General features: G+C 35.8%; 1 protein-coding gene across 1 annotated transcript in view; it reads right to left on the reverse strand.

Moving 5' to 3' along the window:
* Window positions 1-6,096: 6,096 nt before the first annotated feature.
* TMEM47 (transmembrane protein 47) overlaps window positions 6,097-13,036 on the reverse strand; it is a 30,578-nt gene continuing 23,638 nt past the window's right edge. Inside the window, exon 3 of the mRNA XM_050777520.1 lies at window positions 6,097-9,506. Within this exon, the coding sequence (XP_050633477.1) occupies window positions 9,328-9,506 (179 nt within the window). The 3' untranslated portion in view covers window positions 6,097-9,327. The remainder of the gene's footprint in view (window positions 9,507-13,036) is intronic.

The following is a 13,036-nucleotide window of genomic DNA, read 5'->3' on the forward strand; positions in this document are numbered from 1 at the left end:
AAAAAAAAAAAACTTTTCAAAGTGGATGCTTTTCTTTGGCCCTGGAAAAAAGCTGTGGAAATGACAGATAATTTGATTGCCTATAATACACTGTGATTACAGTTATTAAAATCATTCCACCACATCATTTAAACACCTAATTTCTTTTTTTGTTTCTTTGCCAAAAAAAAAAAAAAAAAAAACCTTTCCTTTTTTTTGTAGGTGTTTATGTCATAGGAAGCAGTCCTTTATTTGAAGGTTTTTATCTATGTTGTAGGTGCACTTGAGATTGAAATACATACAAGTCATAATCTTTTCACACACACACACACACACAAAAAGAATAAGCAGATTTGCCTTTAGGAAACCTGATAGCAAGAAAGTGGGATTTTACTTCCCTTCTTTTATTTAACCCCAGGCTGAATTGGGAACACAAATGTAGAGACTAGGTCCTGACCTTGGGTTCACCTGTCCATACTTGTGTATAATCATTTTTTCATACGCATAGTCACTATGTTAGCCAAGGGATGATCTAACAATAGTTGTAACTGTTAGGCTGACTTGCTTAAGCAGTCATGTAGGTCAAGTCACCAGAGACTTGGATGAGTACAATCTTTGTCCATAGTCAATTAACATGTCTGCTTCCACAAGCTTGGTTCTACCTGGACTTGATTCACCTGAGCCCAAAGTGGCACTAGAGTGAAGACAGTAGAAACCCCAGTTGGTAGTTATTTGTGTGATATATTACTGTAAAATCCTCAAGAGTAGCTATAAGCACAAGGAAGCAGTCAACTAAACTAGCATTACTGGAGAACACACATGAATGATGCTCTCTTATAGGCCAATGCAGAATGTCGATGTATCCTAAAGATAAGATGGAGAAGAAACTACCATGAGTGATTTCAGAGATTCCAGGACAGTTTTCATGTTATCTGATAATGATTGATGTTCTCCCCTTAGCACATGACTTTGATCCAGAGAAAAATAAGCACAAAAATGGAGAATTAATACTACAATGTTTTTTACTTAGTTATATTCTACTGTAAGACAATTGGAACCAATTTTGATGGGGGCAATAGAGAGTGTTTAGCACTCCCGGGTGGGATGGGAAGTTTGTAAACAAATCTTCGTGTACATTTCAATTCTTGTTTGGAGAGTTAGCACAATATGAATATTGAACCATTTAAAACAAGGATCTTCATCTAGATTTTCTTGCATCCAACTAAACCTGGTTTAATCAAAACAGGAAATTATTGGAAGAACACAGGAGTATTTTATGGACTATAAGGCAACTTGACCTCACTAAGAACTGAGACCACCCACTCTTGTTCTCTCTGCGTCCTACAGGATTCTCTCTTGACTACTTCTCTGTGCATATCTATTTCATTTCTTTATTCTTCCCAGTTTGTTTTCTTTGCATCTCTGCATACCCCAAAGCCTATAGTTTATGCATTTTATTACTAGGTACATGTAGAGACCAATTCCAAATTAATAGGCAAGAGAAACAGAGTGGCTAAAGGCAGGAACTATCTCTGTCTAATCGTCTTTGACCAGGGGTATAGGGTCATGTGGTACAAATGTGGCTACCTGCCAAATCTTCTGTTTGTCTCTAAGAAACCATTATGGGCGGAGCATAAACTCCAAAGTTAATCAATTCCATCAACCAGTCAGATTTCTACTCTTTTTTTTTTTTTTTTGTGAGACAGAGTTTCACTCTTGTCGCCCAGGCTGGAGTGCAATGGCACATTCTCGGCTCACTGCAACCTCCGCCTCCCAGGTTCAAGTGATTCTCCTGCCTCAGCCTCCTGAGTAGCTGTGATTACAGGCACCCGCCACCACGTCTGGCTAATGTTTTGTATTTTTAGTAGAGACGGGGTTTTACCACAGAGTTTCACCATGTCAGCCAGGCTGGTCTTGAACTCCTGACCTCAGGTAATCCACCAACCTCGGCCAGATTTCTACTTTTTCTCATACCTGCACGCTCTTATAACATACAATCATGACTAAATGGCAGCACTTGGAAGATCCAAATCTTTGACTTCCTTTTCCTATTAAATAACTTCCCCCAATCCTTCCTCTTTGTATTCCATAAGTTATAAACAATTTAAAAAGTGCTCTCATTTCAAAATAGATACCACACAAACCATTCAAAGTACATAAATGTATGCAATTTATATATATTTATACTTATAAATAAAAACCAGCCCAACTTCAGGAAAATAGCACATTACAAGTGATTTCTCCATCCAAACAGCACAATAGTCAAACAAGCCTAACTGAAGCCAAACAGCACTTTTGGTTTGAATGAGCATAAGAGGGCTTAATTGTTGTCTCATCTTTTAGAGCATTTCTGAATCAAAGATGTCATGCAATCACTGGTAGCAGTAGTTTGCTGTATTTTGGCTCATACTTGTAACATCCTCAAAGCTCAAATGCCTGACTAAATATGTACTAATGTTTATTGACTGTGAGACAGACAGGGAAAACTTATTTTTACTCAAGCCTGAACAATGGGGGAAAGTAACTCAAAATATTCCATGTCTTACAAGTTGGCTGGAAAGATAAGCGCTAAGTACTGAAGTTTGTACAGAGAAATATACTGAGCAATGAATTTTGCAAAATTCCTCTTCATTATGAAGCAGTGAAAAACGCTAATGTTTTCAAAGAATATAATTGGAAATTTTTAATGAAACAGTATGTCCCTATAAGGATTTCTATATTGTCAAATTTATGCCAGTGTGTTCCAATGGGAAACGGCATTTGTACCTTGTGGTCAAATGAGAAACATACTTTTCATGATTATAAGTGTTAAATGTTTTATCACAACTTATTTTGCTGCCTTCACACAAACCATGTGCCTCGAAGAATTAACACAATCATCATAGCTAGATAGTGTTTAAGAAATCACCTAAAAGTTAAACATAGGAAAACTTGTGCTTGATGTCAGAAGTTGTCACACCACTGAGCACTGATATAGACAAAGACGGACCTACTCTCCAAACATGCTTTGATGCAGGAGAAGTTTGCCCGGGAGAGGTTACCAAGCATGATAGTATTATCTGCCTTTTTGTTAACATACAGTATCAAAGACTAGCAAAGTAGTCATTCTTCTCCATTTAACCCTTAACAATATAACATTCCATTCATAAGAATCTTAGGAGAAATGCTTCCTGCTGAGGTTTAAAACAATTCCTTCAATGTCTTTGTTAACTATATTTTAATCTAAAAATTAAATAGAATGTAGGGATGATTTTCATTTATTTTACCTTTATGATGACAAATTCAAAGCAAGCTGAGGGGTAGCCTATGGTACCATCATTTCATATATGTAGTATTTTAGGCTTAATTCCGTGACTGACTGCTCTTACCTAGTGTAAGAATGCCTTCAGGTCATCATAGACATAGCTTCATACATGCAAATGTAGCATATATAGAATTTTTTTTAGATACAATTTTCTTCATTAATCCTTGTCACGTGTAAACATTGAAGTATTCAAGGTTTCTGGTGGTTCGATGGCATGATTTTCCAGTACTTGTTCCAAGTTTCTTTTATAACCATTATTTCTATGAAGTCATTCAACTTGGAAATAATTGCTTGCCAAAACTGAGTTTCTCTGGTGAACCACTCAACACAGCTTTAGTTTTACAAAGAACACCATTCTTTGTGTGCTGTTAATCTTGGCTTAGAAACACCACATATTTTCCTTCCCAACTGAACAGTTCAGCTCCTGTTCTTTTAGTTATACTTTGGAACCATTAGAGTTACTTGTAGAATACAAATGTGAGTCACCTAGCTGATGACTCCTTGAAAAAAGATTTTCCACGTATGTGTACATATATTATATATATGTATAGGGACACTCTGCCCAGGACATCATTCAGTAGTTGTTAGAAATGTGAGGACTTCTCACAGTCCCCAAGCCTGCCTTGTATAGGAAGCACTGTTGACATTTTATTACATGGAGTTTTATTATCTAGTCTAATTTTAACTTACTGGGATTAAGGTGCTATGGTACCACGACCAAACACTTGACATAGAAGTTAAAAAGTCAAATAAATTAGTGTTTCCTGTGAAAATACTCGTAAGCACTTAATTCTAATTTCTGGGTTTTTTTTTTTTTTTTTTTGAGATGGTGTCACCCAGGCTGGAGTGCAGCAGCACGATCTCGGGGTCACCCCAACTTCCACCTCCCAGGTTCAAGCAATTCTCCTGCCTCGGCCTCCTGAGTACAGGCGTGGGCAACCACGCCCGGCTAATTTTTTGTATTTTTAGTAGAGATGGGGTTTCACCATGTTGGTCAGGCTGGTCTCGAACTCCTCACCTTGTGATCTGCCGGCCTTGGCCTCCCAGAGTGCTGGGATTTCAGACGCAAGCCACCGCGCCTGGCCTAATTTGTGTTTTTAATCTTAGTTAACATCACATTTCTGAAAAGCTATGAACAGAAAATAATAGCATGAAAATTTGATAATTTAGGTATTCAGTGGTTTAGTCTACAGAATACAAAACAATTTCACTATCAATTTACTTCCTAACCAAAATGACTTAAAACCCATCAAAATGGAACAGTGTTGACATAGCATGTGCCTGATTTCATAATTCAAACTGCAACAGCCCATATGGCCATTATGGAAAAGTAAATTGAAATTGCTTTTCTGTTTTATGTTCACAGTGAAAGCTCTGAAGGCAAAGGATTTTTTCTTGTCAAATTCTAGTGAAACTATGTCTCCATGTCTTCCAAATTCAGGGAGACTGGGTCATGGATAATTACTAGGCAAGCCATGTTTGTAAAGGTGATTTACTCAAGAGTATGCTGTATAAAAATGAAAGCACTTATACTGAAAATACATCAAATGAATGCTGCTACTCCATCAAATTAGAGTAAGGCCACTGAAAAGGAAAATTTCTAAAATGACAGAAAAACTGTGAAAAGGTTAGAAGTTATAACTTAAGTATGGATACATCTGAAAATGTGATATTAAATATATCATAGGCTTACAGGGAATTTGTAGTTATTTTCTTCTTAGCAAAACAAATATACTGTGATCCTTGCAAAATGTGATGGTTCCTATGAGACATGAAAAAACGTCTTGATGACAAATATATATTTTATATTCAAACTGATTTTATCAACACAAGCAAGTTTGCTCAACTGTGGTTCTATTTATATCTTCAAGAAAAATTTTTGGGCCAGGTACAGTGGTGCACGCCTATAATCTCAGCACTTTGGGAGGCCAAGGCAGCAGATAGCACTAGCTGAAAAGTTTAAGACCAGCCTGGGCAACATGGCAAAACCCCATCTCTACAAATACAAAAAATTAGCCGGGCATGGTACCACGTGCCTGTGGTCCCGGTTACTTGGAAGGCTGAGGTGGGAGGATAGCTTGAACCTGGGAGGCAGAGGTTGCAGTGGGCTGAGATTGCGCCACTGCAGTCCAGCCTGGGTGGTGACAGAGTGAGACCCCTTCTCAAAAAAAAAAAAAAAAAAAAAAGAAAAAGAAAAAGAAAAAAAATATTGGCATACATGCAAGTGAATTTTATTGAATGTCTAATTTAAACTGCTTTCCACAGACACTCACCATTTATATACATCAAAGGGTGATGAGTTTTGACTTTATCAGTTTCTTCACACATGCACATTGGACACACACATGCTCATGCACACATACACACTGAATTTTTAGTCTTTCTAAGAAAGAGATAATACAGACAAGCCTGCTTTAACACTCTGCAAACATTGAAAATTACACAAAGAACAAAATAGTATATCAAACCCTCTGACGAATTATTTCCAATTGTGTGATTAGAGTCGGAATAATGGAAGCCAACACTACATCTCCTTTGTGTACATTTTAAAACAGAAGGTTAAAAAAGATAGTATTTTTTAAAAATAGTATTCCTTTATCACTGATCGCACAAAGGCTGTGGAGAATAGAAGGATCTTGGGAGATAATCTGTAATAAGAAATTTAAAAATGTTTTCAAGTAAAATCAGCATGTCATATTAAGATGTTTTCTAAATAATATATACTTTGAAGGAGAAAATATAATGAATATATGTGATTTAGAAGCGTTGTCTAAAGAGTTTACACAACAGAGAAGACACAAAGTCAAACCACATCCGTGAAATCACTTTTATTTTAATTTTTTTCCACATAGATAACTTCATGTCAACTACAAAAATCATGAAATGAAGAACTGATTGTGAAACTGCAAACTCAAAATCACTGGAGTGATAAACAGGTTTTCCCCCAGATGACTTAAAAAAAAGTAACCAGGATACCATGAATTCATGTTTAAGTAGTAAACATGTCATATATTTAAAAATAATAAATATAGAATAGCAGTACAGAAACTAACAGCATAAACAGCATGAAGTATATTTTATTTTTTAAGACAGATGAAATTTCTAGGCACAGTTTTAGGCATTAAAGAGGACACAGAGGCATAGGTTAGAGTGCGCTGCTCTGTACAAAAATACAGTCTGAATAAATTACATTGCTAGCCATACAATTAGACGTCACTTACCAGTCAGTTCATTGCATGTTTAATAATATACAGGTACATGCTAATCCATATATATCATTTATATTCAAACACATAAGTCTCTCTATATTTATGTCTTTAAAATTTACATGTTGAACTTACAAAAAGCTAAATAATTGTGCAAGAAATTGGAATAACTAGCCCTGCTGAGTATTTTATGCTATATGTGTGAGTATATATGTGTGTGTATACCTCTATCTATAGATATAGCTCTATATCCATAGATAGCTAACAATGGGTTTGTGGCTAACAATTCTGCTTAAGAACACATCAAACAAACCTAAAGCTGCAAAGACATAATGTTAATGTAGGTGAAAATTTCACTTGTGTTTATTCTGATAGAGAAAATTGTAATTCAGATGTGAAGCAACAATTTTCATGTTGTACTGAGATTGTTAGTAATGAAACACTTCCAAATATTAGTGATGGTAGAAATACAGCATAGGGCTCTTTGCTGGGAAGGGAAAAAAGTCACATAAGAAATCTAGTTTTCAGTAAACTGCAAATATGTGTGCCTCAACCTATAACATATCCTGTCACTTTGAGCTTGTCATATTGACAGAGAATGAAAACTTGGTAAGACTTGAGATGTGATACTGGTTTAACAAGACACTGTATCCTCTACTAGGACCAAGAGAAGTGACTCATTGGTGTCAGCACTAAACTACTATTCTTTCATTATTCAGGAATAAAGAGATCTCAGAACAGAGAATGTTTGGTTGCTGAAATCCCTATCCAAATATTGTATTTCTCATGCTGCTCTGACAATATGCAATTAACTGCAAGACAGTCTGCCCCATATTTTACTATTTCTCAAAAACTTGCTTCAAAAGACTCTATAATATTATCTTTCTGGAAAATTTCCACTCATAATTTCTAATGATTCTTTACAGAATCGTATATTTTTATAAAGGTTTCTGTCTATGATGTATTTATTCGCTTTTGTCTATCATTGCTAAAGTAAGACTAAACCTGGTACTTCATATTTGTGATTTTATAGAAAAGTCATGTGTGTTTTTTAGCATTTGGGTAATAAAGTAGGTTTTTTTTTTTTTCTTTTGGCTGTTGTTTTTGGCAACCATTCTTAAGACTAGCTGAAAGTAGAACTGTGCTTTGGGAGGTAAAACAAATTATTAAATACTATCGATGTGGTCCTGGTCTTAACAGATTTTGCAATACAGTAACACATAGCTACTTTTAAAGTAATTTTTCTAATGCTTCTTTCTGCAAGAGGGCCAAAACCAGAACATACTGTTTTAGTGTCTTTGTTAACAAAAATAATTATTTATAACTTTTATATTAGAACTGTATATTTGATAGAAAAATATGTTTATAATTAAGCTATCCAAATTTGTATATGAAACAATTAACACAAGTTTGCAGCATGAGATTAGTTGCAAACTTATTCCCTATTATTAATACTTCCTTCCATTGAACAGTCAGTAAGTAATTCCCTTAACATAAATCCACCCTAAGTGTGTGCACAAATCGGTTAGCCCATCAGTTAACTTCAGAGGACCAGGTGATAACCAGATGAATTCTACTCCTCTACTGAGACATTTAGATATTTATATAAATCTATCGCTATTCCTTTTTTTTTTAAAAAATGAAGACATTTAAAATACTTGCAAAAAATAGCAGCCTTCTATTTTAATGAATTTTACACAAAATGATCATCCTAATTGCTATTCTCTTTTCAACTACAGTGCTTACAGAGAATCATTAATTTTCAGATTAACACCATTTCAATTTTTATTCTTAGGCAACTCTATTAACACTTTCCAGTGAAACAGTAAAGAACATAGAGCAAAAGCTTTAAGGTACCATACTTTTGTATGGTAAGTATGAAAAATCTAAGCCTCTTAACAATGCGTACAAGGTTAGTGTTCAAACCACTTCACTAGAGTAAATATTAATTTTATGTGTAATAGGCAAATGTATGTGGAGGGTTAAGGAACAACTAATTACCATTTATACTAATGGTTCACCTTCTATGAAAACATGGAAGCTTGTTACATATGCACACTTGTTTGCTGCAATGTGTGGCAAATGATTTAAAGGGTAAAAAAGCAACTCATGCAGATTTCTTTCTGTTTGCCCCAGGAAAAACAGAGATCCTCAATTCTTCCCCAGTCTAGATAGGGCTGAGGCACCAATTTCTAACCACATAATGAGAAGCACATGTCTCCAAGTCTTGACTCTCCTCCCAGGGAGATGCTGATTGCCAAAGCATAACCTCCCATTAAAAAGAGTATTCTTGAAGGTGGAATGTGTACCATTAACCAGTTACATTCACAACTCCCATTAGATGCTGAAGGGCAGTTCATTTTTCAAGGGCTCATTCAAGCAAACAACCAACAGCCAATGTAGTCATTGGGTAGGATAAGCAGGCAGTAAGGGCTCTAACAGTGGAATCCTTGTCAGCGCAAAGGAACTTCTAAATGTTGCTTATGCCAACTGCTCCCCTGCAGGCAATAGGAGATTGAGGCAAATCTCATTCCAACTAGTTTCTCACAATGGTTGCTGTCATATAGACCCTTCATTTGTCAAGAAAAACGATATGAACATATTGGAAGTTTGCAGCATTTGCCTATGTCTAATCAGCTCTCTTAATTTGTGCAGATTTCTAAAATGGATGTAAAAGCTGGTTATGATGTTGACAGCCAAAAGGCAAAAAAGATTAAATCAACTGAGCAAACTGCTTGATGCTCCACAAGTGTTTTAGAAAATAGTAAGTTAGAAAAGATGCAGACGTAATCCTTTTGTTGGATGGTGGTGGTTGTTTTTACTTTGAGACTATTGGTTCTAGTAGTAGTCTTCATAGTTCTTAGGGTTCAGGCAATAAAGGATGGCACCCCCAAACGAAAATATAGTTGCACCCCAGGCCAGGCCATAACCCCAGTTGAACTCATGGTAAATTTTCAAGCTCACAGTTTCAATGAACTTGATTGGGTAAAGGACCAGGCTGCAAACCTGTAAAACAACTGAAAGCAAAGCAAATCAAAATTAGAAAATGTTATTTACAGCAAATCAAATAAATATATAACTGTATATGTATGAGAGTAACTTTGTAATCAAATATACGTAAAGGCCAAAAATTTTAACGATTGCTTGTTCTAGATGGTATACTTTAAAATACTAACAATGTTTTTGTTTAAATACCTTTTCCCAGTATATAAGAATTATCCTATTAATTAGTAAATCATTATTAGTATTGATGAAATAATTAGTGCAATATAATAATTTATATGAGCATACAAAGTAGTGATTTTCACCTTACAAATATAATTATCATTATTATTATGCCAAGTAGTACTAGTTAAACTAAATTGTGCCACTACTAAAACGTGTAAGTAGCTCCTCAAGAATAGCGACCCCAGCCAGGCACAGTGGCTCATGCCTGTAATCCCAGCACTTTGGAAGGCCCAGGTGGGTAGATCATGAGGTCAGGAGTTTGAGACCAGCCTGCCTAACATGGTGAAACACCGTCTCTACTAAAAATACAAACATTAGCCCGGTGTGGTGGCGTGCACCTGTAATCCCAGCTACTCACGAGGCTAAGGCAGGAAAATCACTTGAACCCAGGAGGGGGAGGTTGCAGTGAGCTGAGATCGCACCACTGCACTCCAGCCTGGGCGACAGAGTGAGACTTCATCTCAAACAAAACAAAACAAAACAAAAAAATAGTGACCCCAATGCCAACTGAAACTCTTGTTATTTATATATGCTATTAAGGAATTAGGAAATTCAAATTAATTTCTATTGATGCAACTGGTCAACCTGTGAGTAATAATGTGCTTTTGATGTTGTTGCCGCTTTGCAATACTAACTCATACCAATATGTCAGAAAGCCCTACCATGATGTCTTTGCTTACATTACTCTGATCCAAAGCTACTTTCATTATTTTCTTCTCATCCAGTCTATGCCTCTTGTCTTTAAAAAGTGGCTTAAAAGTTATTAACAGATGATATTTTCATATCTATTTTCCACCTACTTTCAAAAAAGAATTAAGTCTCTAAAGGCAAGAGAGATAATGGCACAGGAAAACCTAGGCTAATTATGGCTACTATAACAGAGGTCAAAAGGTAGCTCTTAGTCCCTGGTGAGATCCTAGTTCTGTCAGGGCTAAAGGGAAAATATGATTAGTCATCCCGAATAAAACAAACCAAAATAATCAGGAAGGGAAAGTTTATTTTGTTTTAGTTTTGTTTTGTGTTGTTTTTACTATCTAAAATAAAATGAAATTTATCTTGTGGATATGTACAAGAGATAATGTCTTCCACTTAAAAGTCTTAGCTTCCTATTAGATCAATTATTACGTAATTTTATTTTAATCTGTTTAACTACAATTAGTTAACTACAGTTTCATTCTCTACCATAGGACGGCTTCCACCCTCAAGAAATAGACAATCTTTTCCCTAAAAAATACGGAGTACAGTTATATTTAACAGGGGTTGGCAAACTACCAAATCTGGTCTGCTTTTTTGTTTTTGAAAAAGTTTTATTGGAACACAGCCACACTCATTCATGTATGTATTTTCTATGCAACAATGGCAGAGTTGAGGAACTGCAAAAGAAACCACACAGCTCACAAAGCCAAAAATATTTACTTTCTTGCCCTTAACAAAAAAAGTTTGCTAAGCCCTGATATATGAAACGATTTTATGGGGTAAAACAATTTTTGTTTAATTCATCTTAAAAGAACAAAAATGTGAATAATTAAAGAAAAGGAGGGAACCAATTGACATAGTAAAACTATGTACATAAATATTTTTGATATAGCTTATATTTTTTAAAAAGAACATTAGGATGGATAGTGTGTTTAATTAAAATGGAATTTTATGTTTTAACATGTACTCTCATCTATTTTTAGCACATGTAAAAGATTATTACCAGTATGATGAAGCTTCCTAGAAAGTCTACATAAATAGTCATCTTTCTCTCCCATAAAACTGGTGAAATACAGCAAATTCATGAGGAAATGATTCCTCAAAATTTCTTTCTATAAGGCTCTGGCTTGGTGTCAAAGGACCTACCTGGAACTAGATATAAAAATACCCAACATTTCTGCTGTGCAGCCCAATACTGCTCTGGGTCAGCACTTTGCCTACCATTACTACTGAGAGTGGATACATGAGTAAGTTTGCATAAGAGGATACGCTACTGATATCCAAAACAGAAATCAGACTTTCTCAGAAAAAGTTTTGGTTGTTGTTAGGACTCAGCTGATGGCATATTATATGACCCACACTTCATCTATTTCCAGCTGGTAAGTGCTAAAATGTGCATTAATTTTAAAAAAGCCCAGTTGGCTCTGTGCCTTTGTGAGGAAAAGGGAGCTTTCATGTTTTAAATGTCATAAAACCAACAAGAAGTCAATTACTATCAACCATGACTACAGAAAAAAAAATTCCAAAGTTGCCAAGTACATTTGGGAAAAAAAAAAGGCACTTCTCCTCAGGTTTCTATACTCCGGTCACTTGTCAAATACGCACTGATCCTATCAGGATATGACTGAAACAAGGATGTGAGTTAGGTATAGTAATTCATTCACTCATTCAATAAATGCATCCATTCTATAAATATCTGAATGTTTCTAAAGTGATACGGTTTAAGGCATTACTGGTATCAAAAGAGACAAAGCTGCTACTCTCATGGGTAGTCAGTCCGTTAGTAAACAAATATAGAATATAATGTCACATATTGCTAAGAGACAAGAAATGCAAGAAAGCAGACAGGACACAGGGATGAGGGCTGCTCTTTTAGATCAATTGTGAGAGAAGGCTGCTCTGAGGAGGAGATACTGAGCACAGATCTGAATGAATTGGGGGTGCAGAACAACATAGCGGGGACCGAGCATTCCGAAGTGAAAGGCACAGGTGCTGCAAAACTCCCGACACAGGAGCACATCTGGTGCATTGGAACAGAAGTCAGAAGGCTGTGATTGCAGCACAGAGAGCAGGGAGGGAGAAGCATGAGATATGATGGAAGAGACAGCAGGGGCCCTTCGTGGTTCATGGACAGCCTGTGAACCATAGCTAGGGTCTAGATTTTATTCTAAGTGTGACAGGCAGCTGGTAGAAGAGTTTGAGCAGAGAATAATGAATCTGAATTACTCTAAAATAATTACACTGCTTCTTTTGTGAACTGACTAGTCCCCGGGTGAGGTGTTTACCTAGGCTGCTTTTAATATTCATTTCAACGTGTTTTATTTAGCAAATATTTGGCCTCCATGGTATAATATAATGATATAATTTCCCTCTAGTGGAAAAATGGAAATACAACTCCATTAGGCTCCACTGGCATAGTCTCCTGAACAGCTTTCTTAGACTTTTATTGTGTTGGAGCTCAATAAAAATTACTGTAAAACATTTCGCGCGTCTGAATTATTCGACTCCCTTTGGAATCACAGAGAAAAATGAATGTAATAGCAAAACTGAGAAAAATATAATTCTGCATTTGTAAATAATTTTCTCCATGTAATAAAATTCACAGATATAGGTAAAAATGCCT

Source organism: Macaca thibetana, chromosome X (assembly GCF_024542745.1).
Source record: "Macaca thibetana thibetana isolate TM-01 chromosome X, ASM2454274v1, whole genome shotgun sequence".
NCBI lineage: Eukaryota > Metazoa > Chordata > Mammalia > Primates > Cercopithecidae > Macaca > Macaca thibetana.